We start from the raw sequence: 23,164 nt of genomic DNA on the forward strand, positions 1-23,164 counted from the left end.
TGTCCAAGTCTTCTTGTGTATGGCGCTACAAGCTTGGCAAACCTGTACTTGGGGAATTTCTCCCATTCTTCTGTGCAGATCCTTTTAAGCTCTGTCAGGTTGGATGGGAAGCGTTGATGCACAGCTATTTTGAAGTCTCTCCAGAGATGTTAGATCGGGTTCAAGTCCGGGCTCTGGCTTGGCTACTCAAGGACATTCAGAGACTTGTCCCTAAGCCACTCCTGCGTTGTCTTGGCTGTGTGCTTAGGGTCGTTATCCTGTTGGAAGGTGAACCTTTGCCCCAGTCTGAGGTCCTGAGTGCTCTGGAGCAGGTTTTCATCAAGGATCTCTCTGTACTTTGCTCCCTTCATATTTCCCTTGATCCTGACTAGTCTTCCAGTCCCCGCTGCTGAAAAACATCCCCACAGCATGATGCTGTCGCCACTATGCTTCACTGTAGGGATGGTGCCAGGTTTCCTCCAGACGTGACGCCTGCCATTCAGGCCAAAGAGTTCAATCTTGGCTTAATCAGACGAGAGAATCTTGGTCTGAGAGTCTTTAGGTGCCTTTTGGCACACTCCAAGCGGGCTGTCATGTGCCTTTTATTGAGGAGTGGCTTCCGTCGGGCCACTCTACCATAAAGGCCTGATTGGTGGAGTGCTGCAGAGATGGTTGTCCTTCAGGAAGGTTCTCCCATCTCCACAGAGGAACTCTGGAGCTCTTTTAGAGTGACCATCGGGTTCTTGGTCACCTCCCTTACCAAGGCCCTTCTTCCCCGATTGCTCAGTTTGGCTGGGCGGCCAGCTCTAGGAAGAGCCTTGGTGGTTCCAAACTTCTTCCATTTAACAATGATGGAGGCCACTGTGTTCTTGGGAACCTTCAATGCTGCATGCATTTTTTGTACCCTTCCCCAGATCTGTGCCTCAACACAATCCTGTCTTGGAGCTCTACGGACAATTCCTTTGACCTCATGGCTTGGTTTTGCTCTGATATGCAGTGTCAACCTTTATAGACAGGGGTGTGCATTTCTAAATCATGTCCAATCAATTGAATTTACCACAGGTGGACTCCAATCAAGTTGTAGAAACATCTCAAGGGTGATCAATGGAAACAGTATGCACCTGTCGCTCAATTTCGAGTGTCATAGCAAAGGGTCTGAATACTTATGTAAATAAGGAATTTTAGTTTTAAATTTTAATACATTTGCTAAAATGTCTAAAAAACTGTTTTCGCTTTGTCATTATGGGGTATTGTGTGTAGACTGATGAGGAAAATATATAATTTCATCAATTTTAGAATAAGGCTGTAATGTAACAAAATGTGAAAAAAATCACGGGGTCTGAATACCTTCCGAATGCAGTGAATTTAAAAAAAAGAAAAAAGAATATGGTGCTGTATGGTTTGCTTAATATAAGGAATGTTAAATGATTTAAAAATGTTACTTTCACTTTTGATACTTATATTTTAGCAATTAAATTTACTTTTGATACTTAAGGATATTTATAACCAAATACTTTTAGACTTTTACCCAACTAGTATTTTACTGGGTGACTTTCACTTAAGTCATTTTCTATTAAGGTAATTTTACTTTTAGTCAAGTATGACAATTGGGTACTTTTCCCACCACTGTATAGAATCATCTTAAGGTTAGCTACTTTGGTTTAGATACAAGCATCATGAAACCTCTAACACAATAAATTCAATTGACTTGGTGAAAATATGTTTTGGGACCTAACTTGCTTACCAATTTTTCCATGGGATTTCTTCCTTCACAGACACCATGAAATGATGACCAATGGTCAAATGATACATACCCATTTGGAACAACTTACCACACCCTCCCCTATAGGAAACAAGGTGATTCACATCATAAAATAATACAATTAAAGTATAAACAAATAAACAAAAACAGGAGGATGGAGAATGAAAAAAAAGATAGCTAATTATACTTTGAAATCATACATTAAAATCATACATTAATAGTATACTTTTAAAAGTGTGTTCAGCAGGGATTTAAAAAGAGGCACTGAATCTGCAAGCCTGATCTCATCTGGCAGATTATTCCAAAGTCTAGGGGCCCTAATGGAAAATGCCCGGTCTCCTTTTGTTTTCAACCTACACTTTGGATTGGCCAACAGTGCCCAGCCAGAGGATCTCAGGCTGTCCTGGCTCATAGGGAGATAAAATATCTGCGACATAGGATGAGGATAAACCAATAATGAACTGGTTCCCTATTAAGTAAATCCATCATTATTACTGTCTGCCACTATTATAACTATTACTCTGCATGTTTCCCAACACAAATCAAATGAAAAGCTTCGGAAAGAATAACAGACATTCTGCAGCAGGCAAGCTGGTGTTATACACTCCCTACCGCTTTCCCTCCAAGGTCAGAAAAATGAAAACGTTTTTTTGTTGATTTATTTTGTGCGTGGGGGACATTAAATATGTTATGCTCTCACCACCAACTCTTAAAGGGATGGGTAGTTCTAAAGAGCTTGGCGGGCATCTTTTGTCAAGCATGACATGACAGTTACTTCTTTCTCCTTAATAAACATCAGAAAGGCGTGCTTGGCTCGGCTCCACATCGCTGTAAAACAACAGAGCAGGAGGAGATGAAAAGAGCAACACCACCACGGGCACAGGCACTTGGAAGAGGATCTGAGGGCCATCCATTCCAAACCCCATTCTATCCGATATTTCCCAATAATTAGCGCTGCGCCACAGATGTTCCCCCTCTTCCCTCCCTCTATTCCACCTCACCGCCCTGTTTTTTTTGTGAAATGAGCGTGGTGGAGTATTAGGACAAGGAGTTAAGGGGAGCATCATGTGCTTTTCATTTGATAAAGTCATTAAAAAGAGGACAAAGATGAAAGCGGAAAGGCCTACATTAAAAAGACATGTAAAGAATTGCAAAAGAACCTACATTATCGCTGCAGAGATGGAATTCAGATCCGAGCCGTTCGATGAACTCAAACATATTGGTTTCACCCAGAACGCAGAGCTAATTTTGAACTTAAAAATTTGCCTGCTGGTATTTTGACATTATAAACCCCGAGGGGAAAGGGATAAATTAGTCGACTAGCATTATTAAAGATTTCAAAAGACATCTGACAACTTTATTTGGTGGAATTACGGGAGACACATTGATAATAGTCTTGGGTTGAAACCGATAATATCTGCTTTACATATGACTAGTATACTACACCACTGAAGCATCTCCTTCCTAAGCTAATAAATATCCCCATAAAACTTGAGTGCTAGTTTCAACACATGCTGGGTCATGCACTGTGTTGTCGCTGATGTAATGACAGCTCTGTAGGAGAGACTGGTTTTGTTGACATCACTCAGATTACAGGAAGACAAGTCTCTCTCTTCCAGCATTCTGACACATCCTCAGAGCATCTGACTGTTTCCCTAATATAGCGAAGGAATGAGGCCATTCTCACTTCCAACTGTGCTACATATCCCTTTGCAAGATGTCCGCCTTGGATCCTCTGCCATCACCACAACACAGCGTAGGAAGTGTCTATCTGAGAATACCACTAGCTGCAGATAGCTGAAGTAAATTACACTTCATCATGCTAAGCCTAGCTCGATTACTGATGAGATTCCGGATACAGCGATCCTGGATTAACACTGAGCCACAGAGATCTAGGGACCCATAGCCTGCTACATCCAACACATAATCCTTCCACTTTCCTCCTGCTAGTGTCTGACCTCTGCTCCCCCGCCCGCTTCTCCGGCAGGGGCCCTGGATATGAAAAGGCAGGGAGGAGACCCCTGGATCTCGGGTGCCCCTGCGGAGCGTTACAGCTGGGCTACAGTAATTGCAAAGTGCAAGGGGCCGTGGTGAGAGAAGGGAGTCAATGCAGAATCAGTATCGGGCCTTTTCAATAATCCTCGTGGACACATGCTGTTTGAGCGGGTCCATCCCCGGGCCAGGTGTGTGTCACTTCAACGTTGCAAAACCTAAAAGAGCATTTAGATCAAATCAGGGAGACGTGGCTGCTGGCTCGATGTGTGAAAAGGAGAGAGAGAGAGTGAGTGAGAGAGAGAGAGAAAGAGAGAGAGCAAGAGCGAGATTTCAACCAGGCTCTCCAGAGGAGTGTGTCTCCATCTAATGGTCAGGTGATACAATGCCATTCAGGAGATAGAATACAGAGAAGATGTGACATTGGATCAGTGTCACCCATAGACTTGGTTAGACGACTCATCTTTGTATTTGTCCCATTATGGCGTCTTTGAGAGCACGGGCAGTGTCATTGAGGCCATCTCCATCCTTCCTTAACCCATCCGAAGTCCCACCCAGTTGACTACATCAAAATGGTGGAAACCCTCAATTGCACTGTCCATGCAAAAATAGTTTTTTCAAAGTAAAGATCTCTATCCATCTCTATGGTGTCACCTCACCCACCAGTCTTATCTGACGCTTGCCTGACGACTCACCCTGAATTTAATTCCGCTGCTCTATTGATTGCTACATACATTCAGTCTGAAACTTCCATCCTAGAAGTCGTTTGCATGACCTCAAAATAAGGGGCGTTGTACAAAACAAATTCATCAGCGGTTGGATCGTCTCTTAACAAATCTAACCGATCAGAGTATCAAAGCTGATAACGTCATCATGTAGGCTGGCTCAGGCTCAACCCATCTGTTTCTTGGACCAATCAGAACTGTCAGAATGGGTTCTCATTCTAGAAATCGTCGGGGAGGGAGGAAAATCCAGACTCATCGTGGAAAAGAAACATCAGTTGGCCGGAGCGATGTGGAGGGGTAGCCAGGTAAATCTACCATGACCAATGTGGGGAGCTGTGTTTGTGTCACCTTTGAGGATTTGATTGACAGGGAGATGATCACAAAGGACTCCCCAGTAGAAATCTGTATCGCAGCTGTTGCAACAGTGAAATACAGCCCAATGTTTTCAATGCCAGTCAAAAGTTCATTGTGCTGAAGCGTGGAGTGCAGACTGAGCGAGTACAGTAATGCATTAAGGTAGTATCCCTCCTGTCAAATGTGTCAGAGATACAGGCCTGATAAGTATCACTACATTACTGCGGATATACACAGGGTTAGAGTGAGCCCACCGGGCACAAACTGGTTGAATCAACGTTGTTTCAACATATTTGGTCAATATATTTTGTCAACGTACTATGACGTGGAATCTAAGTGGAAAATAGATTGGATTTGAAAAAAAGTCATCAACTGTTGTTTTGAGGGTGAAATTTCAACCACAGGATGATGTCATCATGGAAACCAAATTTCAACATAGACAAACCTTGTATAAAATATGTTGAATTTGTACCTTTGAAACGACGGCAGATCTTCAACGTTATGTCCACTATCCCCCAAAAATGTAAATAGGTTGGGCAGCAACTCCTACTGGAGAAATTGATCGATCTACAGCTTTCATTTAGTCTCCCATCCGGGGTTTTTACCAAGCCCAGCTATGATATTTGCCACTGACTATTACCAATGTGCTATCGTGAGAATGATTGAGAGATCTCCACTTAAAAACGAAATAGATCCACTGTTGCTATCAAAGTCCTTCCAAATGGTAGGTTTAACAGAGCAAATGAAATGTGACCATACCTTATCATTCAGGCCTATATAACATGTGCAAAGTCATCAACGGCTATTGTTTCAATTCAACCCAGAATTCAATAATAGAGACGCTACAATAGGCCTAGGGTTTCAAGCTCTGGTTGATTTCAAATGTAATGATATTTAGTGATATTGAATTGAGTTCGGTTGTCAACGCAACCAAATATAAACTTTTGAAGGAGATGCATCTTCTGCTTGGATAGTTCCATCTGTGCCACTGATTTATAGGATGTGTTCATAAATTCAAACTGGAGTGCCAGAGTATGCTCTGGGCGTTCGCAAATTCAGAGCGTTGTCAGATTGTCTGTTCGTAAATTTACAGCGTTTCACTCTCTCTGAGCGTTCAGAGCGCAGACTGGACGTCTGGCGGAGGGGTAGGGTAGATCCGAGCGTTCTGACCCCACAACGGCAGTCAAGCACTCAAGCGAACTGGCTAAAGTTGGCTAGCTTGCTAGCTACTTCAAGACACAAATGAGTGAACACCTCACTCTGACCATTTTACTCACTCTAGAAGAGGTGCAGAATCTCGAACGGCATTGATCATTTGCACCATGTACATTTAAATGTAATCTCAACTGCAATCCAGGTCATTTGGTTCTGCTATTAGATGAAGCATAGTGATAACACAGTATTCTAAATATCTGACATTGTATTCCCATTTGAACGTTGCTGTGCTTTTAAATGGTTGAAGATGCAGTGACAGACATTTGGGTGACAACTAAACCAAAAATGTGACTTTGTTTTTCTATTGGAATTTGGTTGTGTTTTTAGATGGTTGAACGCATAGTGAAACCACATTGGAAATTCAACTTGTGGCCTTTTATCTATGAGACAGGCTGTGTGCCCAGTGGGAGGAATCCGCTTTCTGTTTTAAGGCTAAAGACATCAAATATTCTGAAGTAGCTCTCAGGTAAGCACTTCTTTCAACATTTTGTCATGTCCTTCAAAATCTCGTATCACTTAATTTGAACAGTATTTTCACATGGCCTTCAAGTTTTGTACAGCTTGGTTTGATTGAAGTCTCTGTTCCGGCCAGGCAGGCCTTTGACCGTGGATGGTCATGGCCTTCTCTTCTGTATACTCTTGTGATTTGGGACTATTGTGTGCTCTGTTTTTCCTAAATGCATTCTTCTCCTCTGTGGTAAACAACAGCCCATCAAGACAAAGGAAGGGATAGCTTGCAGCTTAAGATAGAAAATGCTCCAGTATTAGAATATTGTCATGCAAGCAACACAGCTCCACATAAAACATGTGTCCTTCTCATGCATGGATCTGCTTGGATGCGCTCTACCAGGAAATCGTGGAATTATGGGTTATTAGAGTATTTTACAATGATGGCTAGGCTAATAAATTATGTTATACCATGTTTACAGGGTAATTGATGAGGCCAATGTCAAACACAACAGAGCAAAACATGAAATAGAGGCATGGAATATCTAAATATGTGCTGTATCTGTCACAGATCAAGCTAAATGACAGATTAGTTTGTGGAGAAAACAATATGGTAACACTCCTTGACACCTAGTGTCATAACAAACCTGTCATAATATGGTCATAACACTGTCATGACAAATATATTTACATGTGACAGATCACTTTATTTTATGGCCGATTATGGACACAAGTGTCAAAACCCACCTTTCCTTTTGTTTTAATGTTTCTTAAATCCATTGTGAATTCTGTAGTCATGTTGTTAAATCATATTCTTAATAACTTGCAGAAAACACACTTTATGACACTGTCATGAAGCATTGGGACCATCCTGTGCCACTTCACTTTGACTAATAAAAAAAACACTATGAACATCATAACCATATAAGACAGGCTTATCATGTACATGCCCTTATTTCAGTCATTAGTCAAAAAGAGGGGCTCTTGTCCTGCTCCTGAAATCATCCCAATCAGCAAAGGAGCATTGGGGTAGGTGCATGTCTGACAATGTGTGCGCAACTACAATTATCATTTAATAAGGTCAATAATCAGAAAACGTTATACAACATAAAAATTACTGTTGACATATTGTGGAACAGAATGGAATGTTTTTGCCTTGTCTGGTAGGTTGTTTGTTAACACTTATGGAGTCATAACCAGCCATAAAAATAACAATGCGTCAAAAAGGTCATGATCATATCGTGTCATGATCATATGACAAGTTGTCAACGGTTATGACATGGCTGTGACGGTGTCATAACGCTAAGTGTCAAGTAAAGTGTTACCAAAAATACGGTATCATACACGCAAGCTGAAAAAAATTGCCATCCACCAAAACAAAGGTTAACATTTTAGCCATTTATTGTTCAACATAAAAACACTTTAAAAAAGGTCAGAAAAATAACATTGCAATTCAAACTCAAGTGCACTTCAACAAGCAGTCATCTCCATCTGCAAGGGTGCTGTCCTTCCAAACGGTGTGAAGAAAGTACATCTTCAGTGTAAGGCTTTTGGGTGGGATTCTGTGTCATTACTGTCATGATGCATTTCCTGTGATGAGTTTCCTGTTCCTTCTCCAGGCAGTGCCCGCTAACCGCTAGTATGAAAAGGAAATTAACCCCAAAAAACTATATTTTTGATAGTGGTAATCCTCAGTGACAAGAATAAGGACACGAATGTAACGTTGTGAGAACGTGAGAGGATAACTGGGGTGTGGAAGCCAGGCAGTGTGGGGCCATTTGTACCAAATCTCCTACTACTTCATAATGCCTGAACGGAATGGAGGGGGCACTGATGTCACCGATTGCAACGTGGAGTAGGGAAAAGTCAAGTGACATTTAGGTCTGTCTGAAAACCCAAGGTAAATCAGACGGGGCTGGAAACATGAAAGACCTTCAGTGAAAGTGAAGGGTGACTTAGGAAAGGGTGGGTGCCAGAATATTAACCGTTTATAAGAATACAAAAACAACAGCATTTATTAGTACAGAGAAATAACTAGAAACAGCATACTGGTACACAATGATATATTACCATAGGGCTGATTAAATGCCTTTTGTGATTGTAAAATCCAGTGACTCACAAGAGCCAGAGCGCAATTACTGTGACTTACATATCCCTCATATAGTAATATACAGTAGAGTAACATCACATTATTAACACATCACATAGCAAAACCATAAGCACAGAGATGTTACATTAATCATTCAATTGTATATTATATTCAAGAGTGACTATACAGCACATAAATTACATTTCATGGCACACTTTATTCAAAACAGACAAGAACAATAGTCCCAGGTCAGTGCACAATACGTACAACTGTATAATAGACAGCAGAAAACAAGGACCAATGATAATTTGCAAATAAGTGTCATCTTAATGGCATTCATTAACTGAATAAGTTGTGCAAAAACCACTGGAATCATTTGAAACAGCAGGGGGCAGTGTTTATCCTTCAACACTAACAGAAGGGTGTGTTTGATGCTGACCTATGGAGCTGGTTCAATGTATTTTACAACCCCTTGTTTGTTATAAAGTTAACCATTTAAACTAACTTGTGGTAAAAATGGGTACTAAAAATCTGTAAACTGTAGGCAGATAATGCTGAATTATTATTTTTTTTACCCTCATCTTAGACCAATAGCCAGAAATTCTCCCAATGGGTTGAATAACAACCTTTAAAATTGGTCATCAATACAGTATCTAATAGTGTCTTGTTGCCTATTGTTGTTCAGTAGGAAAACAGACTTATGGACCTGATAGAAATAGGCCTATTAGAACAAGATAGACAACACTCCTTTCCTGTTACCAAGCCAGTCTTTTACATTGTAACCAGCTACTGTAGCTTGCTTGGAACAGAACATCTTGGCACACTGTATGTTTGCATTGATGGCAAAAGGGTCTCAGTAACTACAGTAGGTTAGGTTGTATAAATCCTAAGTCTTCAGATCATACAGGAATGTTAGACATGTCTGGACTATCATTTTGTTTTAATATGGATTCATTAGAAAAACTATTTTGCGCTGGTGGCGGTTATGAATGGTAGTGCGTGATGATGATGGTGTTATGAGGCAACTTGGGGTCAGAGCATAGAGCATCAGAGTTAAAGAACATCCTATTAGTTAGCACCATGAGTCACAGAATCGATACTAATCAAAATAGATCTCCAAATCCCTCCATGTATATCGCACCATCTTATATCCCCAACTAAACAGATAGAAAAATGCATGAAAGCATCTTTTAAAATACAGATATTGGAATATAAGAGAAATGTAGAGGAGTTAGTGGTGGGAGGATTGAATCTAAATGCTGACATAAGAATGCCAAGTGTGTAAATGTTGAATTTATGGGGTAATTCATTTATAGAGCTACAGTAATGACACAGTATAACAACTAAACACATGTACTAATGATACCTACACATTATAGACACATTGCTTAAATATGTATATACACATGATTAATATTATATTAAAAAGGAGACATAGAAAGTGCTGTATGAGATTGCGTTTTCAGAGTTCATTTTCTCAGCCAGAGAGAGAACTAATCCCACTTCTATTCCTTCCATCCATGGACGCACCAATAAGTCAGTAGGCCTCTATGGTGAGCGTTATCTGATTTGACACATGGGAAGAACTGGGTGAATAAACTGTTCTAGAACCCTCTTTAGTGCATCATGTCCAAAATGGAGTGATGCCAGTTATTAGGACTCTGTCCATGTTAGTGGGGTTGGATCCAATGTCTGTCTTTCACTTTAAGATGAAGTCAAAAGACAACACCGGATATCTGAGCGGTGACCCCACCCCCCCTAAGGCTAGATGTCTAGTGAGCTCACCTGTGGAGCATTTTTCTTCCCATTGATTCCGACGTAATTGTTTCAGAAAAGCCTACCACAATTCATCTCAGTTGATGTACAACTCTATGTGCAACACCAGATATAATAAGTTCTGACGTTTATATCTTGGATTCGATCATACAATATACTCTAATAGGATGGTAGGCAATGTACTAACAGAGACAAACGAAGGCCTTGGGATTTCACCTCATTATGTGCATATTAAGCCAAAAGAGGCATAACATTAGCATACACATATTTTGGTGCAAGGCAGTGGACATGTAAGGGCCAATTGGAATTGCTGTGAGTGACATTGATCGACAGTGGAACTGTAGATCTATGGGACGGACAGAACGGATGTGTATTATGGAATTAGTAGGCGGTAACTCTGGCACGGTAAGTGCGTATTCCTTTGGCTGACATCTTGGGGAGCCACCTTTCAGGTCTTAATGGAATGATTTGTTGATATACCAAATTAATCTAGCCAACACTACATTTGTCCCTTCCTGGTGTGATGGCAGAGTGCTTGGCTGTCACACCCAATCAGGAAGTCTAGACCAGGTATTCCCAAACTAGGGTGCACGTAAGCACAATGCCGTCGAGGGTACGCCAAATAAAAATGTGATTCACATTTAAAAAAAGTACATTTATATTTTCCAATGCAGCTACAAAAATACAATTAAACCATCTAGCGTTCAGCGAAATAATGTCAAATACAGGTAGCCTAGTCAAATAATTAACAGTTGAGGGAATTCCACTAACGGCCCGTATGTAGCCAAACGTAGCTGCTGCTCATTCTGTTTGTACTCAAACGTAGCTGCTGCTCATTCTAAAAAGGCCAGTGTCCATAGACACATACCAGCTCTACCGGCAGTACTTCTACTACCAGCAGTACTACACCTGCACCTGTCGACAACAGAAGTTGTTCTGCTTCCACGAGCACATCCAATGCTAGCATCAGTAATTCTACATTTGTTGTTAGCCCAGCTAGCATGGACACTGACAATTGTGAATCTGATGCAGCCGAAGAGCTACTGCCCACTTACCCGGGAAAGCACCGAACAGACAGGGATGTTAGACCATCGAAGAGGTGCAAATATGATGAGAACTACATTGATTTGGGGTTCACTTATATTGGGAGTAGTGCCTTTTCTTAGCCACAGTGCATTATATGTGCAAAAGTACTCAACTCAATGAAACCTTTACTCTTGCGCAGACATTTAGAAACAAAACATGCCAATTTGAAAAGTAACCCACAGGAGTTTTTGGAACAAGGATTAAGACGACTTTCGAGTAGTAAGACTTATAAAAGCAACAGATACCATTAATAAGAAGGGGCTAGAAGCGTCGTATATGGTGAGCTACCGAGTGGCTAGGACAGGCAAGCCCCATACTATTGTGGAGGACTTAATTCTTCCTGCTGCCACAGATATGGCTGGGGCAATGCTGGGGGGAAAAGGCCACCCAAAAGAACTACAGTCAATGCTTTCATCAAACAACACTGTCACAACACATCAGTGACATGGCAGCAGATGTTTTGAAACAATTGCTGCTTCGCATACAAGCCAGTGAATTCTGTGCGTTACAGCTGGATGAGTCAGATGTGGCAGGCCTGGCACAGCTCCTGGTATAGGTTGGTTACATTTATGGGGGGGGTCAATTAAAGAAGACATCCTCTTCTGCAAACCACTGGAAACCAGGACAACAGGAGAGGATATTTTTAAAGTACTGGACAGCTTTGTGACATCAAATGGACTTTGGTCGTAAAGATGTGTTGGTATCTGTACTGATGGCGCAAAAGCCATGACAGGGAGACATAGTGGAGTGGTAACGCGCGTGCAAGTAGTTGCTCCCGACGCCACTTGGGTACACTGCAGCATCCACCGAGAGACTCTTGCTGCTAAAGGAATGCCTGACAGCTTGAAAGATGTTTTGGACACTACAGTGAAAATGGTTAACCATGTTAAAGCAAGGCCCCTGAACTCTATTGTATTTTCTGCACTATGCAATGATATGGGCAGCGATCATGTAACACTTTTACAACATACAGAAGTGTGCTGGATATCAAGGGGCAAAGTATTGACACGTTTTGTTTTAATTGAGAGACGAGCATAAAGTTTTTACTGACCATAATTTTCAGTCTGACCGCTTGCATGATGACGAGTTTCTCAAGACTGGCCTATCTGGACAATTTTATTCCCACTCGCCTCAATCTAGGATTACAGGGACTCTCCGCAACTTTATTCAATGTGCGGGACAAAAATCGAGGCTATGATTAAGAAGTTGGAGCTCTTCTCTGTCTGCATTAACAAGGACAACACACTGGTCTTTCCATCATTGTATGATTTGTTTGTGTGCAAATGAACTCAAGCTACGGACAATGTCAAATGTGAAATAGCGAAGCACCTGAGTTGGGTGCTCAATTACGCTTTTCCAAAACTGATAAACTGGATTCGTTATCCCTTTCATGCCCTGCCTCCAGTCTACTTACCGATATCTGAACAAGAGCCTCAAAATTGCAACAAGCGGTTCTGTGAAAATTGAATTTAAAATCAAAAGCCACTGCCAGATTTCTGGATTGGGCTGCGCTCAGAGTATCCTGCCTTGGCAAATCCCGCTGTTAAGACACTGATGCCCTATGCAACCATGTACCTATGTGAGAGTGAATTCTCGGCCCTCACTAGCATGAAAACTAAATACAGACTGTGTGTGGAAAAGGTTTTAAGACAGACTCTCTCCAATACAACCCAACATTGCAGAGTTATGTGCATCCTTTCAAGCACACCCTTCTCATTAACCTGTGGTGAGTTATTCACCATTTTCCATTAACAAATATGGTTTTATATGTAAGATGGTTAAATAAAGAGCAAAATTATTATTAATTATTATTGCCCTGGTCCTAAAAGAGCTCTCACTTCCCACGAGCCGGGTTGTGACAAAAACTCACCCTCATTTTTATGTTTAATAAATGTATCATATAGTGTGTGTGTGTGGCAGGCTTACAATGATGGCAAAAAACAACATTTGAGAGTGCGCTGACCCTGGTGCTAGAGGTGGTACGCAGCTGGAGGTTGAACGTTTGAAGGGGTACGGGACTATAAAAAGTTTGGGAACCACTGGACTAGACCAAATAAACCAGTGTGTCAAAACATTCCAGACTGGTCAGGGATAATTGTGTTGGTGTCATGACATCATTGTAGTCAGACAGCCCTGGCAGTGGGATACTATGGAAATATTGTGCTATAATCTATTATTCGTACCTCAGAGCTCCAAAAGTGGCACACAGGGAGAGCTGTCCAGTATTCTAAAACCTATGGTCTAGGGAATGCTTCATTGGTCAGGTCAAAACCTCACACTGGGAGAACTTTGGCGCTGTATGTACTAGCAGTGGCATGTATGTTATTGGAATATAGAGAGAGAAGATGGGTGACAGAATATACGTTAAAGCACTGAGCCATGGTTAGAAGGCTTCCATCTCTCCTCTGCCTATCATAACTCCCCCGCTGTTGGACAGATGTACCCAAGGACACCGGCAGACAAAGAGGACAGCAGCATGACAGATACAGTGTGTGTCAAAGAGAGAGAGGGAGAGTGTTAGTGTGTGACTGTCAACATGTATGCATGCATGTAGTGCTGTGAACAAGTATTTGCCCCCTTTTTGATTTTCAAAATGTTTGCCTATTTTTGATACGGAACGTTATCAGATCTTCAATCAAAACCTAATATTAGATAAAAGGGAACGTGAGTATACTAATAAATTATACACATTTTATTTATTTCAAAACAAAGTTATGCAACATCCAATGCCCTTGTGTTGCACCCTTACACTCAATAACTGGTGGTGCCACCTTTAGCGGAAATGTGTGCAACCAAATGCTTCCTGTAGTTGTTGATCAGTCTCTCACGTCACTGTGGAGGAATTTTGACCCACTCTTGCATGCAGAACTGCTTTAACTCAGCGACATTTGTGAGTTTAAGCATGAACTGCTCATTTCAAGTCCTGCCACAACGTCTCAATTGGGATTAGGTCTGGATGTTGACTAGGCCATTCATTGCAAAAGTTCAGATGTTGCTTTTTAGACATTTTTATATAGACTTGATTGTGTGTTTTGGATCATTGTCTTGCTGCTTGACCCAGCTGTGCTTCAGCTTACAGATGGATGGTGTGATATTCAAGTAGAAATCATGGTTCCCTCTATTAAAAAAGGCAAGTCGTCCAGGTCCTGAGGCAGCAAAGCGTCCCTAAACCATCACATTACCACCACCATGCTTGACCGTTGGCATGAGGTTCTACAGGAGAACGTCAGGCCATCCGTCTGTTAATGCTACACCAGAAGTTAATGGGTATATGTAGGAGGAATGTACATGGTAGGGTCAATGGAGGTTGGATAAGAGCCAGGGACTTGGAATGTTACTAAGTAAGGGAAAAGGCAATCATATGGTTGTGGTCACTGATAAGGGTGGCTAGCTGTGGATTAGTGGGTGAATAAACTTGGTTTGAGCTTTACTCTCTTTTAGAGCCTAACAGCTGGCGCTACGAGCAGGGTCAACCATGATTTAAAGTCCAAATAGAGAGTCCGAATCAGTGAAACAGGAGCCGGCACCAAAAACAAGGTAGGCACAGTTCCTATACCTGTTATCACTCATTCTGACATCTTGTCGAGATGAGTCGTAGGCTGAAGCAATTATAGGATACGGACCTAGAAAGCCTGAGCATATTCAGTTGTCCCATTGTATTACGACCGATCGTAGATTTATGATATATGGTAAGTCACGGAAGGTAAGCCCGAGCAGGCTAGTACCTGCAGAGGGTAAGTCCTAGGGGGAAAGGGGGCAATTACTTTTTCCACACAGGTGCATTGGGTGTTGCATAACTGTTTATGAAATAAGTATGGTAATTGTGGTATTTGTTCACTCCGGTTCCCTTTATCTAATATTAGGTTTTGGCTGAAGCTCTGCTAATATTCCATATAAAAATAATTATAATTATTATAATTATTATTATTTTTTTAAATAGGCAAAAGTAGAGAAAATTAGAAAGGGGGCAAATACTTTCACAGCACTGTATGTATATGCATGCATGTTACAGGTTGTGGATGTACGTGTGTGCATGTGTGTCTGAGTGATGCGTTTCTGGTCAGGGTGGATTGAGTCCGGTTGGCTCTTAAGGGAGCAGAGACCTATAGAAGGCGTTGGGTCACGCTCTCTTGCTCCCTTATTTGGTCTTCAACTTGGCCACCACGACTGGCATCACCCCATTCAACTTTCCCTCCTTCGCCAGCTTCTCGTTGAGTTGGCACAGCTGGCGCAGAAAGCCGTCATTGGGGCCGATCTCTCTCTTGAGCCTCACTGTGGCGACCGCCACCCGGGCGTCCAGTTTGTGGCGCAGCATGAGATAAGCAATGACAATGGTGGGCGAGCGGCTGTAGCCCTCTCGGCAGTGAACGTACACCTTCCCTGATGGACAGAGACACAGACAGACACTTAGGGCTATGTCCCAATTCTTTTCCTTCATGACACTGACAGTTGAGAGGACTGGATAGGGTTTCACTATACTGCTTGCACCCATCAAATCCTGTCAGATCTGTGGTCTTAAAGGAATGGGCAAAAAAAAAGGAGAGCATTTATGTCATTAGGATTCTGACGAAGACGGCGACTGAAGTAAAAGGAAAAAGAGGGAAGACTGAGGTACAGTGATAATAGGAGGGAGGGAACAGATGCTCCAAATATAACCTCGCCTGGCGAAGCATCTCAGCCAGGGAGATGCAAATCTAGGGCCTGACCTCTGCGGCAGACAAGTCAATGTCAACCATCTTCACTGTACCTACCTACTGCCCTAGCCTCATCAGAGCAGTGTGCACACCTGGATATGTAGGTTATGCGTATCATCCTCAACGCATACGTTCGTTAAAAACCAACCTACCTACTCGCCCGGGAGGAATTCACCATGCCGACTTCACTGAGAAGTTGATCTGCTTGTGCTCGGTTCAGAGCTGCCGGTTGTGCAGCGTGTTCAAAACCCGATGCCGCCAGCCGATCAACGCATGGCTGACTGTAGCAGCTCATTACATACACCTCGCCGCTTCCCACAGTCCACTTGAGCAACCCGGCTGACGAGTCACATGCACAAGCTCCAACGCTGACCTTTCCACAGCTCTGCACGGTGGTCACAAAATGTCACTGAGATCAAGCCTCGGTGGGTTATAGCAGGACACTTTATCCATCAGGAAGGGGCTGGTGTTACGGCATTGTGTGTCTCGTTGGAAAGATGTCCACCACCTCTTTCTCTTCCACCTCCTCTACTGTAGTACACTGTGATTTACTGGGGTGGCGATGCAGCTGCCACCTAATTGGCTGAGAATTAAGATGATTTGTAATTGCGCCGCTGTGTCAAAGCTTCCATTAAATCCATGCCACAAAACAGTGTTCAGGGCTCCAATGAAATGGGCACCCAGGGTATCTCAACACACCAGTAAGATTTGGGAGAGGAGAGGAGAAAGGAGCCAGAGGCGTGGTCAGAGATAGATGGCCGTTCTTGTTCTTTCTGTCTACAGATGGCTGTTATGAATTAGAGGGTTTTGGTTGAAGTGATGGGACTCCTTTGATCTTTTCTTGTTTGCTTCCTTGATAGATTTCCATTTGTTTTGTGTTGGTGATCTGATACAAATCAGACACATTTCAAAGAGTACGTCTTACAGTACTATCAAACGCAATCAATGTGCTGTTCAACGCAATATGTTTCAGTGTCCTGGTACTGTACATCAAATGGTCCTCTTTAAGTAGCATCTTCTAAGCATGTTTTACCTTTGGAACACAGAGGAAAGGAAAAATAACTTGTGGCAAAGTGGTGTCTGTTTACTCTCTATGGAATAATGTGTGGGGTTTGGTACAACAGATCTATCACCAGCAGAATGTACTCAAATTTAACTGACCAAAACATCAGCTGATACAGCAAGGTGGAATAGGACTAGCCTGAGAAACAGTTTAAAGGAGATTCCATCTCCACTTTGTTAAGCCGTGGTATGATGACGTACACGGATTATACAAAACATTAGGAACACCTTCCTAATATTGATTTGCACTCCCCTTTACCCTCGGAACAGACTCAATTCGTCAGGGCATGGACTCTACAAGGTGTCAAAGGCGTTCCACAGGGATGCTGGCCCATGTTGACTGCAATACTTCCCAGAGTTGTGTCAACTTGGCTGGATGTCTTTTGGGCGGTGGACTATTCTTGACACTCACGGGAAACTGTTGAGAATGAAAAACCCAGCAGCGTTACAGTTATAGACACAAACCGGCACGCCTCGCAACTACCACCGTACCCCGTTCAAAAGCACTTAAATCTGTTTCTTGCCCATTCACCCTCTGAATGGCACACACAACACAATCCATGTCTCGAGGCTTAAACATCCTTCTGTAACCCCCCCTTCATCTACACTGATTAAAGTGGATTTAACAAGTGACATTTTGTATACTCAGTGTCTATTCCATCATTAAACGTGTTAGATCCTGTGCCCTGAAGGACAGTTGCTGTTACTCCTCTTCTCATAACTTGGACTTGGAGAAACAAAGGTCTGTTTACAGTTTTTACCAAGGGGAACAAACTATTGATAGCAGAGGATATTACTGAGGAGTCATTCAACCTCAAAAAGCACAAGAAAGAGGACTGACATCCATCATCTCAGATTGCTCTAAAATCATTTGTTAGAAACATAAGATCAGCATTCCTGAAACATTTTGTTGAAATGTCATTAGATCTGAGAAATGAAGCAAAATAATTGCACCAAAAATTGGAAACCAGTAAACAGTATCAGTTCTCCATGTTTGACAAATAGTATGGAGCTGCTGCTTGGAGTATTGCAGCTTCATCCTTTGTAATGCATTTCCTGTGAATCTGGTGATGTTTTTTCCCCTGTTCAGAGAAGAGAGCCATTTGAAGTCGCATGCATTATTTAGCGTAACATTTGTGAGAAAGTACCAAGCTTTGCCCACTAGATGCCACTTACGGAGTACCACTATCCATATTTTCAAAGCATAGTGGTTGCATCATGTTATGGGTATGCTTGTAATCATTAAGGACTGGGGAGATTTTCCATGCAAAATCCTAGAGGAAAACCTGCCTTAGTCTGCTTTTCACCAGGCACTGGGAGATTAATTCACCTTTTAGCAGGACAATAACAGAACACACATGGCCAAATCTACATTGAAGTTGCTTACCAAAAAGACAGTGAATGTTCCTGAGAAGCTGAGTTACAGTTTTGACAACAATAATTTTTTTTAAATATATATTTTTTATTAAATTATAATAGATTTTCAAACCTATGGCAAGACTTGAATATGGTTGTGTAACAATGAACAACAAACTTGGAATTTTGAAAATATTGACAAGTACTATGGATTGTGTAATCCAGGTGTGCAAAGCTCTTAGAGACTTACCCAGAAAGACTCACAGCTGATATTAGCTAAAAATGCCAACATCGATATCGGCCCGATGTCTAGTTTAACGCCGATGTTAAAAACCGATGTGCATACCTAGATAAACGTAGGTACACGATGTAATGACGCCACGTAAAATGTTACGCTACACGTGCAACACAGCATCCTAACCTAGCCCACAATGTCTGCTGTGTGGATCAAGCAGTCAACAAGTTGAGCAGTCATTTGAAAGAGTAAGAACATTTCAGCGAGACAACACAAAAGGCGAAATCCATTAAAGCCAAGATAATAGAATTCATTGCCCTTGACAATCAACCGCTTGTCGTGGGTGATGTTGGCTTTCGCCGACTGGTCGGGCACCGGTGCGCTATTTTTCCGATGTTGCCCTACCGGAGTTACACAGTAATAGCGCCACTGCTATCAGCTTCACGACATACATGCTTACATACATACTATGGAACTCCGTTTGGGTCTTTGCGTGTCATAAAAGATACAGTAGCACTGTCAAAGCTGTACAAAAAAAGTCAGCAAACACCGAGATGCAGTGCATTAGACCGCTGCGTCCGTATGGGTGTTAACTATTTAACTGTACTAGAATGCTTAGAAGGTCGCAAAAATTGTAAATATCGGTATCGTTTTTTTTTGGCAAGGAAAATATTAGATATCGGTATCAGCCAAACAAAGTCATATCGGTGCATCACTAGTTATTATACAAAGTATTGAACACTTGTGTAAATTAGATCTGTTTATAACCTTAACCTCTTTCAAGAAATTTGCAAAAAAACATGTTTCCAATTTGTCATTATGGGGTACTGTGTGAAGATGGGTGAGATTTATTTAATACATTTTGAATTCAGGCTGTAACAACAGAATGTGGCATATGGTGTATGAATACTTTGAAGGCACTGTATAAGAGGCAGTTGCCACTATTTTATAGTATAGAAATCAGGTATTTGCTTATATAATACATGGTGAAATGGTTTAAATACACAATAGTCACCTATGAATAAGGTAAAAGAGAACCCAGAGTGGTCAGACTCACCTTTGCCATTGTTGTGTGCCAGAGCCTTCTCAATAAAGTCCGCCCCCTCCTCAAAAAAGTTACTGAGGTTGAACTGTGGCTTGTCATTGGCTTGGATGCCATGGTAGGTGATGCCCGAGCCAGCGTAAAAATCTGCATTGGTGTTGACGTGCATGAAGGAGTTGCCTTCCGCCACATTCAGGATGTGGGTCACACCCAGCTTCTGCAGACGCATCAGATTCTGGCCCACGAACCTGTGGGATAGAAATAGATATTTCTATGGTTTATGAGGTAGACATTGATTAAGCACGGGGAACACCCGAGTACATTAATTTGGAACACTTCAATAAAGTTATATTGAAGGCTTCCATAATCACTCTAATCAGCTTTGTTGAGTAGCTACTCAAGGGTAGATACAGCAAAAAAGCAACTGCGAGACCTACTTTACAGTTGCTGTCAAACTAAACACACAGTACATGGTTCAACAATACCAGGTTCTAGCAGTTCTGACAAAGTTGTCCCAGACATGCTATTCAAGCTATTGTCGTAACACCGTCTCAAAGCCTCACCTGCTGGTCACCCTAAATGTTCTGAGTACCCAATGCACTCTCAGAGCATCATTGTGAAAATGTGATGTGTTGGATGCGCTTCCTGCTTGTCGATTATCGCACCAAACATAGGCCACTCCATCTTGCCCAGTCTTAAACCTACACTGTATATACACAAAAGTATGTGGACAGGCCTTCAAATTAGGTGACGGCTATTTCAGCCACACCCGTAATCGAGCACACAGCCATGCAATTTCCATAGACAAATATTGGCAGTAAAATGGCCTTACAGAAGAGCTCAGTGACTTTCAACGTGGCACCGTCATAGGATGCCACCTTGCCAACAAGTCAGTATGTCAAATTTCTGCCCTAACAGAGCTGCCCCGGTCAACTATTAGTGCTGTTATTGTGAAGTGGAAATGTCAGCTTGTTGAGAAAGAAATAGCCCAAACCGATTCTGGGACAATAGAGCCCAACAGATAATTTCATATGAATAGGCTACATAATATAAATTATGTAGCCTATTCATATGAAATTATCTGTTGGGCTCTATTGTCCCAGAATCGGGATAGATAGATAGATCTATATATATGAATCCTTTTCTTCTTCTCCCTCACAATTGACCGGTGGCAATTTTATTAAAAATCGACTTTTCAACAACAAAATTTACAGCCAAAAGCACGCTATTACCGACTAATGGAAACACTGGTCTGCATGGCACTGGGCTCTGAACACTCCCCTGTCCCCTGGGGGACCACTAACATAGGCAGACATATCCACTGTCTAAAAGTGGTGCCACCAAACTTTGCTATGGGGGATTGTACACTGCTCAAAAAAATAAAGGGAACACTTAAACAACACAATGTAACTCCAAGTCAAATCACACTTCTGTGAAATCAAACTGTCCACTTAGGAAGCAACACTGATTGACAAATTTCACATGCTGTTGTGCAAATGGAATAGACAACAGGTGGAAATTATAGGCAATTAGCAAGACAGCCCCAATAAAGGAGTGGTTCTGCAGGTGGTGACCACAGACCACTTCTCAGTTCCTATGCTTCCTGGCTGATGTTTTGGTCACTTTTGAATGCTGGCGGTGCTTTCACTCTAGTGGTAGCATGAGACGGAGTCTACAACCCACACAAGTGGCTCAGGTAGTGCAGCTCATCCAGGATGGCACATCAATGCGAGCTGTGCCAAGAAGGTTTGCTGTGTCTGTCAGCGTAGTGTCCAGAGCATGGAGGCGCTACCAGGAGACAGGCCAGTACATCAGGAGACGTGGAGGAGGCCGTAGGAGGGCAACAACCCAGCAGCAGGACCGCAACCTCCACCTTTGTGCAAGGAGGAGCAGGAGGAGCACTGCCAGAGCCCTGCAAAATGACCTCCAGCAGGCCACAAATGTGCATGTGTCTGCTCAAACGGTCAGAAACAGACTCCATGAGGGTGGTATGAGGGCCCGACGTCCACAGGCGGGGGTTGTGCTTACAGCCCAACACCGTGCAGGACATTTGGCATTTGCGAGAGAACACCAAGATTGGCAAATTCGCCACTGGCACCCTGTGCTCTTCACAGATGAAAGCAGGTTCACACTGAGCACATGTGACAGACGTGACAGAGTCTGGAGACGCCGTGGAGAAGGTTCTGCTGCCTGCAACATCCTCCAGCATGACCGGTTTGGCGGTGGGTCAGTCATGGTGTGGGGTGGCATTTCTTTGGGGGCCCGCACAGCCCTCCATGTGCTCGCCAGAGGTAGCCTGACTGCCATCAGGTACCGAGATGAGATCCTCAGACCCCTTGTGAGACCATATGCTGGTGCGGTTGGCCCTGGGTTCCTCCTAATGCAAGACAATGCTAGACCTCATGTGGCTGGAGTGTGTCAGCAATTCCTGCAAGAGGAAGGCATTGATGCTATGGACTGGCCCGCCCGTTCCCCAGACCTGAATCCAATTGAGCACATCTGGGACATCATGTCTCGCTCCATCCACCAACGCCACGTTGCACCACAGACTGTCCAGGAGTTGGCGGATGTTTTAGTCCAGGTTTGGGAGGAGATCCCTCAGGAGACCATCCGCCACCTCATCAGGAGCATGCCCAGGCGTTGTAGGGAGGTCATACAGGCACGTGGAGGCCACACACACACTACTGAGTGTCATTTTGATTTGTTTTAAGGACATTACATCAAAGTTGGATCAGCCTGTAGTGTGGTTTTCCACTTTAATTTTGAGTGTGACTCCAAATCCAGACCTCCATGGGTTGATAAATTGGATTTCCATTGATTAATTTTGTGTGATTTTGTTGTCAGCACATTCAACTATGTAAAGAAAAAAGTATTTAATAAGATTATTTCTTTCATTCAGATCTAGGATGTGTTGTTTAAGTGTTCCCTTTATTTTTTTGAGCAGTGAAGATTGGCTCAGAGCGTCAATAAGGCTTGAATTAAATTGCCAAAATTAGATGGCCTAATTAGCCTAGACAGAAATACAATCATTCAAAATAGGCTGCTAAAGCATGATTTGGACAGAGGTTGATTAGCTTCCCTAGCCTTAAATAATTTTTGATTGTATTACCTACATTTGGAAAGGCAGCACGCGCTGCAAATACCAAATAGGTGCTTGTTGAGTTGCAACTGTCAGTGAAAAGTAGAGGTCTAGCCAGGAATATCGCAATATAAAAAATAAAAATCGCGGGAAAACATAGATTGGAAAGAAAATGGCCAACGCTGTAAAGAGAAGAGAAAGAAATTATTAATCTAAATTCTCAAATTAATTGAGGGAACAGTAGCCCTATTACCCATCTTATTGGCACCAG

At 42.4% G+C, this 23,164-nt stretch overlaps 1 protein-coding gene across 1 annotated transcript in view; it reads right to left on the bottom strand.

The window, feature by feature from the left end:
* LOC106589308 (sclerostin domain-containing protein 1) overlaps positions 1 to 23,164 on the bottom strand; it is a 53,859-nt gene that overhangs the window by 17,315 nt on the left and 13,380 nt on the right. Inside the window, exon 2 of the mRNA XM_014179104.2 lies at positions 19,830 to 20,062. Coding sequence (XP_014034579.1) covers positions 19,830 to 20,062 — 233 coding nt within the window. The remainder of the gene's footprint in view (positions 1 to 19,829; positions 20,063 to 23,164) is intronic.

The sequence above is a fragment of the Salmo salar genome, chromosome ssa28 (genome assembly GCF_905237065.1).
Source record: "Salmo salar chromosome ssa28, Ssal_v3.1, whole genome shotgun sequence".
Classification (NCBI taxonomy): Eukaryota; Metazoa; Chordata; class Actinopteri; order Salmoniformes; family Salmonidae; genus Salmo; species Salmo salar.